The sequence below is a fragment of the Culex quinquefasciatus genome, chromosome 2 (assembly GCF_015732765.1).
Source record: "Culex quinquefasciatus strain JHB chromosome 2, VPISU_Cqui_1.0_pri_paternal, whole genome shotgun sequence".
Taxonomy (NCBI): domain Eukaryota; kingdom Metazoa; phylum Arthropoda; class Insecta; order Diptera; family Culicidae; genus Culex; species Culex quinquefasciatus.
In genome coordinates this window covers 147,425,099-147,443,231 of record NC_051862.1, presented here as the reverse complement: position 1 = coordinate 147,443,231, position 18,133 = coordinate 147,425,099, and the positions used below count along the sequence as shown (strand labels likewise).

General features: G+C 35.2%; 1 protein-coding gene across 1 annotated transcript; it reads right to left on the bottom strand.

Moving 5' to 3' along the window:
• Positions 1-483: 483 nt before the first annotated feature.
• LOC119767917 (40S ribosomal protein S2-like) lies at positions 484-1,736 on the bottom strand. The gene is given in 3 exon segments (XM_038257888.1): positions 484-639; positions 701-1,208; positions 1,210-1,736. Coding segments are annotated over 2 exon segments (882 nt in total). The 5' UTR covers positions 1,663-1,736; the 3' UTR covers positions 484-639; positions 701-779.
• Between the last annotated feature and the right edge of the window lie 16,397 nt (positions 1,737-18,133).

The following is an 18,133-nucleotide window of genomic DNA, read 5'->3' as shown; positions in this document are numbered from 1 at the left end:
TTTGTATTTTTGTATTTTTGTATTTTTGTATTTTTGTATTTTTGTATTTTTGTATTTTTGTATTTTTGTATTTTTGTATTTTTGTATTTTTGTATTTTTGTATTTTTGTATTTTTGTATTTTTGTATTTTGGTATTTTTGTATTTTGGTATTTTTGTATTTTTGTATTTTTGTATTTTTTTTTGTATTTTTGTATTTTTGTATTTTTGTATTTTTGTATTGTTGTATTTTTGTATTTTTGTATTTTTGTATTTTTGTATTTTTGTATTTTTGTATTTTTGTATTTTTGTATTTTTGTATTTTTGTATTTTTGTATTTTTGTATTTTTGTATTTTTGTATTTTTGTACTTTTGTATATTTGTATTTTTGTATTTTTGTATTTTTGTATTTTTGTATTTTTGTACTTTTGTATTTTTGTATTTTTGTATTTTATATTTTTCTTTTTTTGTATTTTTGTATTTTTATATTTTTCGTATTTTTGTAGTTTTGTACGCAATGGCTACTACTGTTGAAGTATGGCTGTGGGCCTCCACCAACGATGCTCCGGCCAAGCTCGAATCGCTTAGCAAGGCACAAAGATACCGGACATCCGTGTCAATCATTGTCGGAAATGTAAAGATGAGGTGGCAAGTTCCGCCGGCTGGAATTGGAAAGAAGCTTTTGAGTTTTGTTTGAAAGCTTTGCCAAAATTGGACACTAACCTTAGTCTGATTACTTTTATCCGGACTGAACTATTCAGATCGAAATTTGGAACCGGCATCCCAGTTTCTTGAATCACTTTCAGCGTAACATGGCTGAAGAACCGCCGGAGAGATTGGTGTAGCTGGTGACCCGGATTTCTGGTTTCGTGACTCCGACGCAATCCTCGATACCGGTCATCTGGAGCAGCTTCTTCGGGACCGGGGCCGGCACAATGCCGGTATCACTGAGAACCGGATTGAGGCGTACCAGGACGGAACCGTACTTGCCGAAGACCTTGAAGAGCACGGTGTGGGGCTTGCCGATCTTGTTGCCCCAGTAACCACGGTGAACTGGCATGACCGACAGCTTAGCCAGGATAATGGCACCGCGGATGGCAGTGACCACTTCCTTGCTGCACTTGACGCCGAGACAAATGTGGTCGTTGGAGTCACCGATGGCGACGAACGCCTTGAAACGGGTACACTGACCGGCTCGAGTCTGCTTTTGGACGGGCATGATCTTCAGCACATTCGTCCTTGAGCGAGCGGCTCAGGATCGGGAGCGAGTACAGGTAGATCTCCTCCAGGGTGCGGATCTTGCCATCGCGCACCAGACGACCCAGCTTGGGCACTGGAATCCATTCATTTTGCTTGCCGCGACCACGGCCTCGTCCGCGTCCTCCGTGGCTCTCACTGGCACCACCGCGAGAACCAAACCCTTTTGTCCGTTCCGGAACTGTTTCCGGTGCAAAACACCGCTCAGCAGCAGGTGGACCTGCTGCGACACTCAACGAAATGAAATAAAAACAGGTTTGGTTTGCTGTATGTTTACTTTTTGCGGAAGATGCGAACAGCTGATCTTGACAGCGTAACGCATTGGCTGCGGCGGACTTGGCAAAAAAATGCGCCGCAAGCATGGTGTTTGCGATTTTGCAAACTTTTTGCTTCAATATCGAAAACATTTTTTCCAATATCGCAAACATTTTCGATGATTTCGGAAACTTCCAATGTTTTCGAATTCGTCGCAAATATTTTTCGGATCCAACGACCAGATTTTGTTCCGTGTATAAATTGAAAAGTTTCGTTGAACGAATAGAATTTCTAAAATATTGAGTTACTTTAATTATTCAAAAATTACTTTAACTATCAATTAATTTCTTGAAATTACTGTGATTACCATTAAATACTATGTAATTAATGAATTACCGAATAAGCAGCTTAAAATCTAAGTAATTAATTGTTGTTTGTTGAAAAACCTTGTTTGAAGGAATAAAAATGCTGAAAATGGGAAAATTGGGGCAAAATGTGCGTTCCGTACGGTGTTTGAACCGTGCGCGATCGACATACAATTTACATGAAAAATAGTTGTTTTTGTTGAACTGTTGTCCAGCCTCTTTTCGAGACAGGCCTGATTGACAAGTTAAACATTTTTAACTCAAAGTGCATTGGATAGAATAAAATCCAGTCATTTCAAAATTATGTTGGTTGTTGGTTTGATTTTATTCATATGAAATTGTTTCAAATTATTTTTGAAAACAGAGTAATTCACTAAAAATTGAAATTTATTTCATAACGTTCAATTTTGTTTTTTTTTTTAATTTGGGTGGAGTTTCATCCATTTATTCCCTTTGCCAAAAGAAGCCTTTTTGAAGCATTAGTTTTTTTCCAAACAAGGTTCCATACAAAATTGCGGGCAGGTCATGCACGATAATTTTATCATCGTTTGCAAAGTTGTACACAGTAAAAATAGGGTTGTATAACAACATCTTTTATTCAAGAAATAAAATGTGTGATTATACTTTTACCAAATTTATAAATTTATCACTTATTTTAGTAATACATCTTCCAAATCTGCACATTTTTTCTGTGTCATAACTTATTCGTATAGGACTATTCGAAAAAAATATTTTTTTAATTTTTTTCACAAAAAACTTGATTTTTTTAAATAAACTTTAATGAATAAAAAGTGCAAACTTTTTAGCTTTGACAGACGGTTTGTACTGGAGAAAGGCTTTAAAATCACTCGAAAAACGAACTTCTGCATTCGAATTCCTTGATCCACCTTCACGTATACAAATCGACTCAGTATCAAAGTCTAAGGAAATGTGTGTGTAGTGATGTGGATGTGTGCACAGAAAAAATGTCACTCGATTTTCTCGGCACTGGCTGAACCGATTTCGACCGTTCTGGACTCATTCGATCTGTTATGCAATCCGTTGTTGGATGGGTTATCAACATACCTTTTGGGAATCTTAGACTCCCCCCCCTTCCTCCCCGCCCAAATGGACAATTTCAAAACAAATATTTTTTGTATGGAGCGTGGACAATCGCTGACTAGGTTAAAATTTTCACAAAAATTTCTTATGAAGTATGAATTCTCGCCCATTGAAACAACGAAAAAATGATAAAATTCTCTAATTTTTTTTAAACATTGGTTGCTAATGTATCGTCTTGCAAGATTAAAATGAAGAAAAATGAATGCTGCTAATTTAGCCCTTAATTTTCAACCGATTATATCTTGGAATCTATTGATTTTCTTTTTTAATGTTAGAAGTGAAATTCGTCGGAAATTTTCTCAACCTTTTTATTTTTTTTTTATTTTAAAAAGCACGCAAGATAGCATCGAGATATTTGGCCCATTTAAAATGTAGGTCTTGATTTAAATAGTCGATCAACTCCTTCGCAAAATACAGATTTGCAAATATTTTCGATAGCAGTTTTCTATGGTCAGCTCTCAAAATTCTATGGAAATACAAATGATGCGAACGGTTTATTTGGACCTAAGCAGTCGATGGACAAAGTTTCAACTAACTGAAAAATAATACAAAAATTAAAATATGCGTTTTTTTTTGCAAAATTCTAGAGGACTGCTAATTGTGTTTCAAAGTGCTGATTAGATGACATTAGATAATTGATGAATTTATCTGATGTTAACGTTCTCAAGCGTTGTATAAAACAAACACTACTCCCTAATTCTTATCTAAAACTACCATCAAGCCTACCCTGTTCCCGCCATCAAATCTCTTTTCACTTACGGTTGACCGGGTGCACGCTCTCGTCATCCATGAATCTTCTTAATTTGATCGTTAAAAAGCAATTTTTAATATTTACTTACTGCCCAACCTCTCCCCCCACCAAATGGACAAGTGAAAATCACTGCCCAGTCAAAACAACATACCAGCATCCAGCAGTGGCAAAAAACGATCCAAGCCAAGTGCATTTTATTCCCGCAGGAGGGGGAGAAGGGTTGCATCCATGGACCGAAAAAAATGCATCATTGCTCGCTTTTACCACGAGCCAATTTGTTGGACTTTGCTTGGCCTTTTTGTAGCTGCTTTCTGGTCCAATGTGTGTAATCAACGTTTTTACGCGCGCTCACATTTTTTTAACGCTCTCCCCCCCCTCGGCACGCAGAAGAAAATAAACGGTTTTCCCAAACACTTTCCGCGCTTTTTTGCACCGTTGAGCAAAATGAACATATCAACGGAGTTTTTTGGACGGCGGAAAACGAGAATGGTTTGGGGGTGGTGAAAATGCGTTCTTTTTTTCGTCTCCCCACCAAAACTAACGAGGTAGAACAGCAGTGTGGAGCTATATTGAACAAAAAGTCGAACAAAAATGTTGAAAAAACCTCGCACACAAAACCAAAAGTCGTCAGTACAAGCAGCAACCAGTTAAAATTTAATTCAATTTCACGCTTCAGTAATTGATTAATGTTATAATTATTGAAATAAACATAATCGGATGAAAAATAGACCCACAGCCAATTATGATGAACTCTTTGATCTCTCGGGTGAGCGGGCTCGAGCGCTCGGTGAGCAAGTGAGCGAACGAACGAGTTAAGTGATTGGATGGGTTTATTAATGACTTTGTTGAATGTTTTTTGCTGATGATGTTTCTTGTTTCTTGTTTCTTGTTTCTTGTTTCTTGTTTCTTGTTTCTTGTTTCTTGTTTCTTGTTTCTTGTTTCTTGTTTCTTGTTTCTTGTTTCTTGTTTCTTGTTTCTTGTTTCTTGTTTCTTGTTTCTTGTTTCTTGTTTCTTGTTTCTTGTTTCTTGTTTCTTGTTTCTTGTTTCTTGTTTCTTGTTTCTTGTTTCTTGTTTCTTGTTTCTTGTTTCTTGTTTCTTGTTTCTTGTTTCTTGTTTCTTGTTTCTTGTTTCTTGTTTCTTGTTTCTTGTTTCTTGTTTCTTGTTTCTTGTTTCTTGTTTCTTGTTTCTTGTTTCTTGTTTCTTGTTTCTTGTTTCTTGTTTCTTGTTTCTTGTTTCTTGTTTCTTGTTTCTTGTTTCTTGTTTCTTGTTTCTTGTTTCTTGTTTCTTGTTTCTTGTTTCTTGTTTCTTGTTTCTTGTTTCTTGTTTCTTGTTTCTTGTTTCTTGTTTCTTGTTTCTTGTTTCTTGTTTCTTGTTTCTTGTTTCTTGTTTCTTGTTTCTTGTTTCTTGTTTCTTGTTTCTTGTTTCTTGTTTCTTGTTTCTTGTTTCTTGTTTCTTGTTTCTTGTTTCTTGTTTCTTGTTTTTAGTTTTTAGTTTTTAGTTTTTAGTTTTTAGTTTTTAGTTTTTAGTTTTTAGTTTTTAGTTTTTAGTTTTTAGTTTTTAGTTTTTAGTTTTTAGTTTTTAGTTTTTAGTTTTTAGTTTTTAGTTTTTAGTTTTTAGTTTTTAGTTTTTAGTTTTTAGTTTTTAGTTTTTAGTTTTTAGTTTTTAGTTTTTAGTTTTTAGTTTTTAGTTTTTAGTTTTTAGTTTTTAGTTTTTAGTTTTTAGTTTTTAGTTTTTAGTTTTTAGTTTTTAGTTTTTAGTTTTTAGTTTTTAGTTTTTAGTTTTTAGTTTTTAGTTTTTAGTTTTTAGTTTTTAGTTTTTAGTTTTTAGTTTTTAGTTTTTAGTTTTTAGTTTTTAGTTTTTAGTTTTTAGTTTTTAGTTTTAGTTTTTAGTTTTTAGTTTTTAGTTTTTAGTTTTTAGTTTTTAGTTTTTAGTTTTTAGTTTTTAGTTTTTAGTTTTTAGTTTTTAGTTTTTAGTTTTTAGTTTTTAGTTTTTAGTTTTTAGTTTTTAGTTTTTAGTTTTTAGTTTTTAGTTTTTAGTTTTTAGTTTTTAGTTTTTAGTTTTTAGTTTTTAGTTTTTAGTTTTTAGTTTTTAGTTTTTAGTTTTTAGTTTTTAGTTTTTAGTTTTTAGTTTTTAGTTTTTAGTTTTTAGTTTTTAGTTTTTAGTTTTTAGTTTTTAGTTTTTAGTTTTTAGTTTTTAGTTTTTAGTTTTTAGTTTTTAGTTTTTAGTTTTTAGTTTTTAGTTTTTAGTTTTTAGTTTTTAGTTTTTAGTTTTTAGTTTTTAGTTTTTAGTTTTTAGTTTTTAGTTTTTAGTTTTTAGTCATATTATCATGAATGAAGGGGCACTGGGCAGGCAAGGGAGCAGACATGACAATCATTCAGTCAGTATACTCTCTGTAAATTAAACCATAACTCTCCGTAGCTGCTGACCATCAAAACAGCTCTACTGCTTGGGCTTATAGGAGAGAGTGGGGATTGTTGGACATTTTTGCTAAACTTTTCAAACGGGAGGAACTTTCTAATGTGAGTTTTGGTCAGATTTAAATAGTAGCTTAATACAAGTGATAAAAGTGAACCAAAACAAGTACCAATGAACTTAAAAATTTTGTGTTTTTTACAAGGTCCTTTAAACTATTTTCTTTCATATGTTTATAGGACCTATTAAAAAAAACTCTAGGAATGAACAACTCAAATTAATTATTTATGACTTAGTATTCAAATTCAATAAAAGGTCGTTTATCTAACAAAAAATGAAATTCAAGTTTCCTCACTCTGCATTATTATTCTAGTTTAGTCAACATCGTGAGTCCCGAGCATGCTCCAGAGCCATCATCGCTATCAGAGATAGAAAAAAAGCCAAACAAAGAAACTATGTTCCACCATAAATCCTAATTTATCAAATTCACTTCACCATTTTGGATCATATCAAGCCGGCCAGCACAGCAGCTGCTGGAACTCTGAAGTCTCACTTCTCTAATTCGTTCACTCTGCACCCTTCGTCGTCTTCCCTGTCTTCTCTACCCGTCTGTCGGACAAATCAAGTAAAAACAGAAAAAAACCCTGTGAAGAAACATTTCACCACCACCACCACCATTTGGCTGTCGGATTTGGCTCAAAACGTCAGAAATCGCCAGGATAAAAAAAAAATCCCTCCGCACACCAGCAAAATCCACCCCGGAAAAACTTGCCATAATCCCAGGATTCTATCAGTATTTGTGTCTGATGGTGGCAAAAATGTGGAAAATGGGAGGATTTCTAGCCCTGCTTGCTGTCAGCACATCAGCTCTTTTACGTGTATTTGTGAGTGGTACGTGTGTGTACGGGGGAAAACCAGAAGAAAGCCAACGAAAGACGGTTTGATAAAGGCAATCAATCATCCTTCATCCCTGTCGACCGCACGAATATGTTGAATTAAGGAGGGGTTCAACTCCAATACAAACGTAGATAAATGGCTGAAAAGGATGAATCAGCCACGCTGGGGTGCAATAAATAAAATTAATCATGCCTTTTGACGTTTTTACACAAATCCCATGCACAGAAGGAGGAACTGAAAAAAAAAAAACTGGATAATAAAGCTTTACACGTAAAACGAATGCGCAATTCCAACTGCCTTTGGCAGTGGAAATCGGCTCAATCAAACGACGATCCGGCGAAAACCGCAGTCAGTCGTCACATATCCAAACCATGTGCAAATACGACACTACGGCTAACAAATCGTGACAAATGGTTTCAATTTAGTGATGTGGGTATTTGCGCGTAACCAGCTGACAGCAATTCGTCGTGACGCATCGTCAATGTCGGTGTGTTGTGGCACACTGACGTGTTGAAATTGATATTTTGCATTCTTGGCGTAATAAACATACGTTGTGAAAACTGCAAATCGTCGCCATCGTGCTAACTTGCCGTGCGTCGCTTTTTGACGTTACGAGAAAAACGCGTTTTAATGTTTGACCTTGAATAAACAAAAAACGGGAGCACGCAATGTAAACAATAACAATCACGTTTTGTTTGATTGACCATTTTGTGCATTGTTCTGACCATTGGTTGAATTTGTTTGTTGAAGTCCCAAGTCATGATTCAAAATGTTTATGGTAGTCTAACTAACACGTGCGTCAAACGCGTTCTGACCTGAAATCCCTTTGGGCAGTTGTCGCACTTACAGCAATTTTCAGGGTGTGTCAAGCTGTCACGACAAGATTGGCACTTCTTTCATATGAAGAGTGACAGCAATGCACGGAGTTTTTTCGGTATTAAGAGCGAGTTTTTCACCGATGTGAAACAGGTCGTATCTAGGTGCTCCGATTTGGATGAAACTTTCAGGGTTTGTTTGTCTATACATGAGATGAACTCATGCCAAATATGAGCCCTCTACGACAAAGGGAAGTGGGGTAAAACGGGCATTGAAGTTTGAGATCCAAAACACATGAAAAATCTTAAAATTGCTCGCATTTCCGTAAAACTTCATCAATTCCAACTCTCTTAGATGCATTCGAACGGTCTTTTGAAGCACTTCAAAATGTGCCATAGACATCCAGGATTGGTTTGACTTTTTCTCATAGCTTTTGCAAATTACTGTTAAAAATGGATTTTTTTAAAAACTTAATAACTTTTAGCAACAGCCTCCAACACCCATACTCCCATAGGTTAAAAGTTAGGGAATTTCATGGACTATAAGCCTACGGTATTAACTTTTTGGCCAATCGCAGTTTTTCTCATAGTTTTACGATTTTTCTAGAACAAACATTTCACGACGTTAGTTTTTGCCCTGTAGGCCTCCATAGCGGCACTTTTTGGTCTCAATTTTTTCATATTCGGAATCCTCAGAAAATTTTACATTAGATTGAGTTGTTGGAAATTTGAATTTGATTGGAAAAAATGCCATTTAGAATTAATTAAAATATTATTTAGAATGTTGTCGGATTAGGGGTAAAACCAGTTTTCGCCTACTTGATACAGCATTTGACGTATTGATCATAGGGTAAATAAGATCTATTTCTTTTACAAAAATGTTTTATTTAATTATTTTTAAATCAAAATTACAACTCCAATACTTCTAACTTACGTGAAATTGACCGAGGATTCCGAATATGACAAAATTGAGACCAAAAGTGCAGTCTTCTTGGGCTACAGGGCAAAACTAACGTCGTAAAATGCTTGTTCTAGAAAAATCGTAGAACTATGAGAAAAACTGCGATTGGCCAAAAAGTTAATACCGTAAGCTTATAGTCCATGAAATTACCTATCTTTTGACCTATAAGAGTATGGGTGTTGGAGGCTGTTGCAAAAAGATATTAAGGTTTTTAAAAAATCCATTTTTAACAGTAATTTGCAAAAGCTATGAGAAAAAGTTAAACCAATCCTGGATGTCTATAGCAAATTTTGAAGGGCTTCGAAAGACCATTCGAAAGCATCTAAGAGAAATGGAATTGATGAAGTTATACGAAAATGCGAGCAATTTTAAGATTTTTCATGTGTTTTGGACCTCAAACTTCAATGCCCGTTTTACCCCACTTCTCTTTGTCGTAGAGGGCTCATATTTGACATGAGTTCATCCCATGCATAGACAAACAAACGCTGAAAGTTTCATCCAAATCGGAGCACCTCGATACGACCTCTAGAACAAACCGAGCAGAATCTACAAATACTGCCTCTTAATTGAATATTTCAGGATTTAATTCGAATTTTGGAGATCTGTGAAGGTCAAAAGGTGAGGCATTGAGGCGTTTTTAACACAATTTGGTCCAAAATGCTCGTGCGACCAAATAGCAACTCGCTCTTAATTGCACACTGTCAAGTTGCAAACCATTTCGGTGGTGTTAGCGTACAATGACATCTAGTGTTAGAACACGTTAATTCATCCATAATAGGACAACAGGTTGTCGGCGTGCAGCGCCACATGAGGCGAGACTAAACAAAACACAAAAAAATGGTCCTTCACATGACACACCACGTGTTGGCTACATGTGGACACACGACATATGTGCCACCCAGCGGCAGCAGTACCAACAACAATTTCACACATAAAAGGGCTGCCTGTCGATATGTGTGGGTGGCGGTGGCGGTATAAATGACTCTTTTTTTCTGCAGCCTCGCCTTTGCACCATAGCTTTGTTTAACAAGCCGCCACCATCAACAATGCCGACGACCGGGGAATAGAGCAATTTTGTCAAATTGTCGGATTCAATTTCGCAACCAAAATAATAATCACGACCTTTTGCACGGAAGGCGTGTGGCTTCTCGTTTTTTTTTCTTCTTCTTGTTTTGACTTTCGCGTGCCCGCACACATGAGTCACACACGGGGACACGCGTTCCCGGTCGTACCGGTTGCCACTTGTTATCGAAAACTTCAACACTTTTATTAATTTAGACAAGAATGTGTGACGTGTGCTAACAAGTTGCATGAAGTCATATGGCACATGTGCAGAACATAGAAAAAACAAGGCACAAATTTCCGCAGAAACTAGAACGTCATGTTATACTGATGTTATGTCTTCATTAAAAAAAAAATAAACATCAATTGAATTCAGACATTAATTTCAAGTCTGCATATATTTCTGTAAGGATTGCCATAGATTCAGTCTTTGCCATTCGTAACTAAACAGATATGTGTTTTCTGGAGACAAAACATTTTATACAGAAACATTACAAAAATAAAGTTAATTTTTAACACTGGCTGACATTAAGAATATTTAAGTTATTTATTTTTAATCGAATAATATCCAACTGGTAAAACTTTTAAAAGTTTGACATTGTTCAACACAAATGATTTCATTCGTCATCAAAATATTGAAAAACCTTAAAACCTAAAACCTAAAAAAATATTAAAATTGCTCGCATTTCGGTAAAACTTCATCAATTCCAACTCTCGTAGATGCATTTCAAAGGTCTTTTGAAGCACTTCAAAATGTGCCATAGACATCCAGGATAGGTTTGACTTTTTCTCATAGCTTTTGCAAATTACTGTTGAAAATTGATTTTTTTAAAACCTTAATATCTTTTTGCAACAGCCTCCAACACCCAGGGATGCCAGATGCACAGATTTGTCTGTGTTTCACAGACTTTTGAGCTTGTGCCAGACATTTTTTGAGGTACACAGACTTTTAAAAAACTTCATTAAATTAATATTTTGTAATCTTTTTTGTCGAAATTTATTTCGTTAGACTTCAAATGCTTAAAAACGCGATTTCTGATGTATTTCAATGACTGAGAATTGATATATTTGAATTTTAGACAAATGCACAGACATACACAGACTTTTTTACCAACACCCATAATCCCATACGTCAAAAGATAGGTAATTTCATGGACTATAAGCCCACGGTGTTAACTTTTTGGCCAATCGCAGTTTTTCTCATAGTTTTCGATTTTTCTACAACAAACGTTAAACGTACGTTAATTTTTGCCCTGTAGGCCCCCATAGCAGCACTTTTTGGGCTTAATTTTTACATATTCGGAATCCTAGGGATTTTCCACGTATGTTTGAAGTATTCGAGCCGCAAATTTGATTTTGAAAAATAATTAAATAAAAAATTTCTGAAAAATTAGATTTGGTTTTTTTCCGAGAATTCTGAAAAAAATAATGTTAATACCGTAGGCTTATAGTCCATGAAATTACCTATCTTTTGACATGTGGGAGTATGGGTGTTGGAGGCTGTTGCAAAAATATATTAAGGTTTGAAAAAAATCAATTTTTAACGGTAATTTGCAAAAGCTATGAGAAAAAAGTCAAACCGATCCTTGAGGTACTTCAAAAAACCGTTTAAATGTATCTACACAGAAAAAAAAATGATGGTAATATTCATCAGGCAATGGTGACAGATTTTGTGTAAAAAAATGATTAATTTTAACCCTGAAAATTATGAATTTTCACCAGTTTTTGATAAATATTCATCAGGATCACATTTTTACACATTTTTTATGTAATATTACTCAAGAAAAGAGGTAATATTCAACCTACCAAATTTTCAACATTCCAAAATTCAACTTTTTTTTCTGTGTACGAGAGTTGGAATTGATAAAGTTTCACGGAAATGCGAGCAATTTTAAGATTTTTTAGGTTTTTTGGACCTTAAATTCAAAGCCCGTTTTACCCCACTTCCCTTTGTCGTAGAGGGCTCATATTTGGCATGAGTTCATCTCATGTATAGACAAACAAACGCTGAAAGTTTCACCCAAATCGGAGCACATCGATACGAACTCTACACAGCAAAAAAAATTTTTTTTTGGTAATATTCATCAGGAAATGGTGACAGATTTTGTGTCCCAAAAAAAGGTGTAATACTATATCAGATATTAATGAATATTCATCAGTTTTTGATGAATATTCATCAGGTTCACATTTTTACACTTATTTTTATGTAATATTTCTCAAAAAATAAGGAATATTCAAGCTACCTACCAAATTTTCAACATTCCAAAATTCAACTTTGTTTTGCTGTGTACAACAAACCTTTAAAATATTGATAATTAAATCAAATATTCAACAACTTATCATTTTTATGTTATTTATAAAAAGCGGAGTCATTTTATTAGGTATGAAATGAGGACTATAACTTTAATAAAAAAATAAATATTAAAAGCTGAATGTTTTAATTAGAGATCGTGTTGCGACGGAGAGCGTCCGAAGCAGTCCCTTGTTCTGCGTCAGTGTCAGTGTTTGTGTATTGTTTGACTGGTGCCCGTGCTGTCGCTTGAAATTGAATAACATTCCAACGCCCAAGGCTCCAAAAAAGTTGGAACGGTAACTTCAACTCAATGATTCTCGGGCATAACTCAACCAATCAAGATGATTCTTCTTTCCAGTGATTTGTTAGGATGTCTAGATGATTCTAGAACTTTGCAGAACTTGATTTGATCAAATCTGTAATTTTTGCGATTAAAAACATCGTTCCAACTTTTTTTTTCGCGTGTAAAAAAAAATTCGCCGAAAATTCCGCGGAGGCAGTTGTTTAAAAAAAGTTGGAACGATGTTTTCGGTCGCAGAAATTACAGATTTGTTCAAATCTAGTTCTGCAAAATTTTAGGATCATCTAGACATTCTTACAAATCACTTGGAACAAGAATCGTCCCGATTGGTTGAGTTATGCCCGAGAACGGGCGTGTTGAAGTTACCGTTCCAACTTTTTTGGGAGGCTTGGGCGTCCGTGTAAGTTGGACATGCGTTGGGCGTTCCAGTGATAAAGAAAACAAAACAATCTGAACAAGCGGGAGCACGGGCGCAGCTGGACAGGTCAGCTGCGTAAAAACACCAAATCTGTGAGTAAATGTAATATTGTGAACTGTTGAATGTTATTAATTAGGAAATAAACATTTTCAGTTTTGTAGCACGTGGAAAATAAAAGAGTTTTATTTTGCCCTGCTTACGAAAACGGTGCCCGGAGGAGCATCTTCCCGCCTGTCTCAACAGATCGGATATCCAAAAATGGATCTCAGATATGTGATTAGGGATAGGGACATAATTTACCCCTAAGCGCAATGTTCTATGAAAATCGACATGACAAAAGACATAATGCCAAATATTCCGTTTGCCATGAAACATCGTCAGCAACCGTGAGAATCCTCAACCCATCGTCATCGATTCATTAGAAGGTGGCATTCAATCGCAAGGCTCACCGCCAGAAACCGGGCGGTTCCAACCTTAAAACAACCTCAAACCAACTCCGCGCGGCTGAGGTAATTAATCAAGTGGTACCCCGGCAAGCGTACCAAGTAAGCCCCATGATCCGTCGCGGGTCGGGCACCATTCCCAAATGAGTGGCTTTTGAGCAACAACAATGAGCAAAAGCGATTACTCATTTTTATTCCGTTTCGCCGCTTCAACCTGGCACAACACAAAGCAAGTCGCGAGAAGTTGAAGATAAAAATTGATTGGTTTCTTGGCTGCTCCAATCAGAGAATTCCCTCTCTCTTCCCTCGGCGCGCCTCTCCTCAGAACTCTCAGAACTTAGAACTGAGCCTCTCATACATTATGTACCCAACGGCGAAAAAATGCTGCTGCTGACGAACACATAATGAGCTTACCAGTGCCACAATCACAATCACACAAGGTCGGACGAGGGCTGGCCAAATGAGTGGCAGTTGAAGAACACAGGCAGAAAAAGAAGACGAAGCAAAGAACCCTATTTGTAATGAGAGTTGACAATGATTGATTACTGCGCGCTCACGCTTGTTGGCTGGCTGGCTGAGTCGTTTTGATTAGGTATTCACTCCCCTTTTGCAAAGTTTTGCTTGACGAGTGTAGTGGTGTGGCTGTTTGTGTGCCGTTCCTTGTGTGTGTGTGTGTGGGCTAAAAAGAGGCTTGGGCTTGCAGTTGAAGATTAATTGGTGAGGCTAACGGTGGCAGTTTACAGGGCAGACGGAAAGTGCAACTTTGTTGCAATCACGCCTATTTTAGTTAAATGCTTTTGATATCAATCATGAAATTAGCTCATTATGCCGATTTTAGTAGTTTGTAATTATTAGTTTAATTGAGCTAGGATAAGATTACGAATGATTATTATTTCCAATTATTGAAACATGCAATTTTGACATTTAAACTTCAAAGAAACTAATTTTTCAAATTTTTCAGATGATTTATCTCAGCAGCTGTCTGATTTTAAGTATTTTAAGTGTTTGACGATTAATTTTATTTTTCCTGAATAATATACTCTCGATAAAGTGCTACTGGAACTTAAAATATGTATTTTGAAACAAACCACATTTCTAGGGAAGTTTTTCGAGATATTTTTGTGATTTATGCCTTTTTTACAACATTTCCCGCATTTATCTTTCAAATTATTATTATGTTGAAATTTTTTAAAGCAACCTTAACATTTGAAAGAGCTCAAAACACTTATTTTCGACCTTATCAAATTTATAGGTTGGTTTTAAAAAACTTGAAAATATTCAGCAATTCCCCACGAAAACAGCATGGAAAAAAACAAAAGTACTCGGATCGGGCTCAAAATTTTTCTGGGGGTTCCCTGGCCGAAATAATTAGACCCGTATTTTTTTGTTTGGCCATTAGGGTGACCTACGCCGTGTTAGGGTGGTCTGAAAAATGGCCATTTTCGTCGATTTTCGCAAAAACCACTTTTTTCGGAAAATCATAACTCCTCTCCATTTTAACCGGTTTCAATTGTCTTATACGCAAATGAAAGGTGATAAGTTGGGCTTTCAAAGAAAAATAGTAAGAAGTTTCAAAAATCTAGTCTAACATATGGAAAGGGCTTATGAAACTTTAAAATGCCGTTTTGACGGTGTCGGACCAAAGAGCCTATATCTGGAAATATTTTTATCGGATTCCCCAGACATTTTTACGTAACACACTACAAAATTGGAGGAGTTCATTAACAGGATTCCGAGATATGATTTTTTGAAAATAAAATCCGTGTTTTATGACGCGCCGCGCGCAAATACCGGAAAATGACGAAATTGGCAAAAAATTAACTTTTTTCACTAAAACTGCGATAACTTTAAAAGTTCAGCGATGACCTATAGATGTTTGGGTACCAAAATTTTCGTAATTAAGAGACGCAACTTTTGGTATCCAGACATGTATAGGTCAAAATGTTGATTTTTTGCCAATTTCGTCATTCTCCGGTTTTTGCACGCGGCGCGTCAGAAAACACGGATTTTATTTTCAAAAAATTATATCTCGGAATCCTGTTAATGAACTCCTCCCATTTTTATATGTTATGTAAAAATGTCCGGGGAATCTGATAAAAATATTTCCAGACATAGGCTCTTTGGTCCAGACACCATCAAAACGGCATTTTAAAGTTGCATACGCTCTTTTCATATGTTATGCTAGATTTTTGAAACTTCTTACTATTTTTCTTTGAAAGACCAACTTATTACCTTTCATTTGCGTATAAGACAATTGAAATCGGTTAAAATGGAGAGGAGTTATGATTTTCTGAAAAAAGTGTTTTTTGCGAAAATCGACGAAAATGGCCATTTTTTAGACCACCCTTACACGGCGTAGGTCACCCTAATGGCCAAACAAAAAATACGGGTCTAATTATTTCGGCCAGGGAACCCCCAGAAAAATTTTGAGCCCGATCCGAGGACTTTTGTTTTTTCCATGCTGTTTTCGTGGGGAATTGCTGATTAATATAAAAAAATAAAAAAATTACACACAAATTTTATATTAAGATATAAAAAATTGAACGCATAATATTTTTAAGAATGGTCAAGCTTGGTCATGTTTTCTACAGGTAACAAGAGTTTCGTTATCAACAAATAAAATTGAAAACGGTGCACAATAATAAAAAAAAATTGATCAGTACTTTTCGATTGCTTATCTTTTTTGAAATTAATACAAATATTGGATTTTTTTCAATGTTTTTTTTATGAAAACCGGTTTTGTTTTTAAAAAGTTGGCAACACTGCCAAATTAATTTTCACCAACTAGGGTCATAGCTACGATGGCGATTTTCCGCGATTTCGCGTAATCCGTGAAATTTGCGATTTGTGGTGAAATTTGGTAAACACCATGAAATGCCGCGAAATTTGAAATATTCAATTGATATATCGTTTCTCAGGGCATTTAAGCTGTAATTTTCAATTCAAACACTTTTCAAGATATTTATATTTTGGATGATGCTTCCAAATAAAAAAAAACGCATGTCAGATTCAGTTTTTTTAAAGATATTTTTCATTAGAATATTCTACAAAATGCAAATAATTGATTGTACATTTCCAGCAAAATTTCATTATTCCACACAATTTCAAAAATATTGATGGGGAACATTGTTCATCACTGGGTAATTCTCTACCAACTCACACGAAATCGGGAAAAGTTGCCCCGACCCCTCTTCGATTTGCGTGAAACTTTGTCCTAAGGGGTAACTTTTGTCCCTGATCACGAATCCGAGGTCCGTTTTGATATCTCGTGACGGAGGGCGGTACGACCCTTCCATTTTGAACATGCGAAAAAGAGGTGTTTTTCAATAATTTGCAGCCTGAAACGGTGATGAGATAGAAATTTGGTGTCAAAGGGACTTTTATGTAAAATTAGACGCCCGATTTGATGGCGTACTCAGAATTCCGAAAAACGTATTTTCATCGAAAAACACTAAAAAGTTTTAAAATCCTCCCATTTTCCGTTACTCGACTGTAAAATTTTGGAACATGTCATTTTATGGGAAATTTAATGTACTTTTCGAATCTACATTGTCCCAGAAGGGTCATTTTTCATTTAGAACAAAATTTTTCATTTTAAAATTTCGTGTTTTTCTAACTTTGCAGGGTTATTTTTAGAGTGTTTTAATGTTCTACAAAGTTGTAGAGCAGACAATTACAAAATTTTGATATATAGACATAAGGGGTTTGCTTATAAACATCACAAGTTATCGCGATTTTACGAAAAAAGTTTTGAAAAAGTTACTTTTTGCGTTTCTCTTTGTTTCGTCGTCCGTGTCTGTCGCGGGTGACCATGAACGGCCATGATCGATGACGACCAACTTTTTCAAAACTTTTTTTCGTAAAATCGCGATAACTCGTGATTTTTATAAGCAAACCCCTTATGTCTATATATCAAAATTTTTGTAATTGTCTGCTCTACAACTTTGTAGAACATTGTTACACTCTAAAAAATAACCCTGCAAAGTTAGAAAAACACGAAATTTTAAAATGAAAAATTTTGTTCTAAATGAAAAATGACCCTTCTGGGACAATGTAGATTCGAAAAGTACATTAAATTTCCCATAAAATGACATGTTCCAAAATTTTTACAGTCGAGTAACGGAAAATGGGAGGATTTTAAAACTTTTTAGTGTTTTTTCGATGAAAATACGTTTTTTCGGAATTCTGAGTACGCCATCAAATCGGGCGTCTAATTTTACATAAAAGTCCCTTTGACACCAAATTTCTATCTCATCACCGTTTTAGGCTACAAATTATTGAAAAACACCTCTTTTTTCGCATGTTCAAAAATGGAAGGGGTCGTACCGCCCCTCCGTCACGAGATATCAAAAAACGGACCTCGGATTCGTGATCAGGGACAAAAGTTACCCCTTAGGACAAAGTTTCACGCAAATCGAAGAGGGGTCGGGGCAACTGCTGTGTGAGTTGGCGGAGAATTACCCCACTACAATAACAGTTAATGCAGAAAAAATTTGAGCTTATTTCGTTTTTTAAACTTTATGCAATTAGTTGAAATAACGATTGAAAAGTTGAATTGAATACGTTGAAATCAAATTTATTAAGGCTTTTGCAATGAATTTTAATTTCCTGAAATTATCAATAAATGTAAAAAGTGCTATTAATGAAGTTTTGCCTTAACTTAATTTACAAAAATTTCCCTGTTGCTGATATTTAGGTAAAACAAACAAAAATTAATTACACTTATGTTACTGAATCTACTTTTGATGAAAATAACGTTTAGGATGTGCTTCGTTTTGAAGTTTTAACAAATTATGTTTCTAAAATCTTAATAAGCCAAAACATT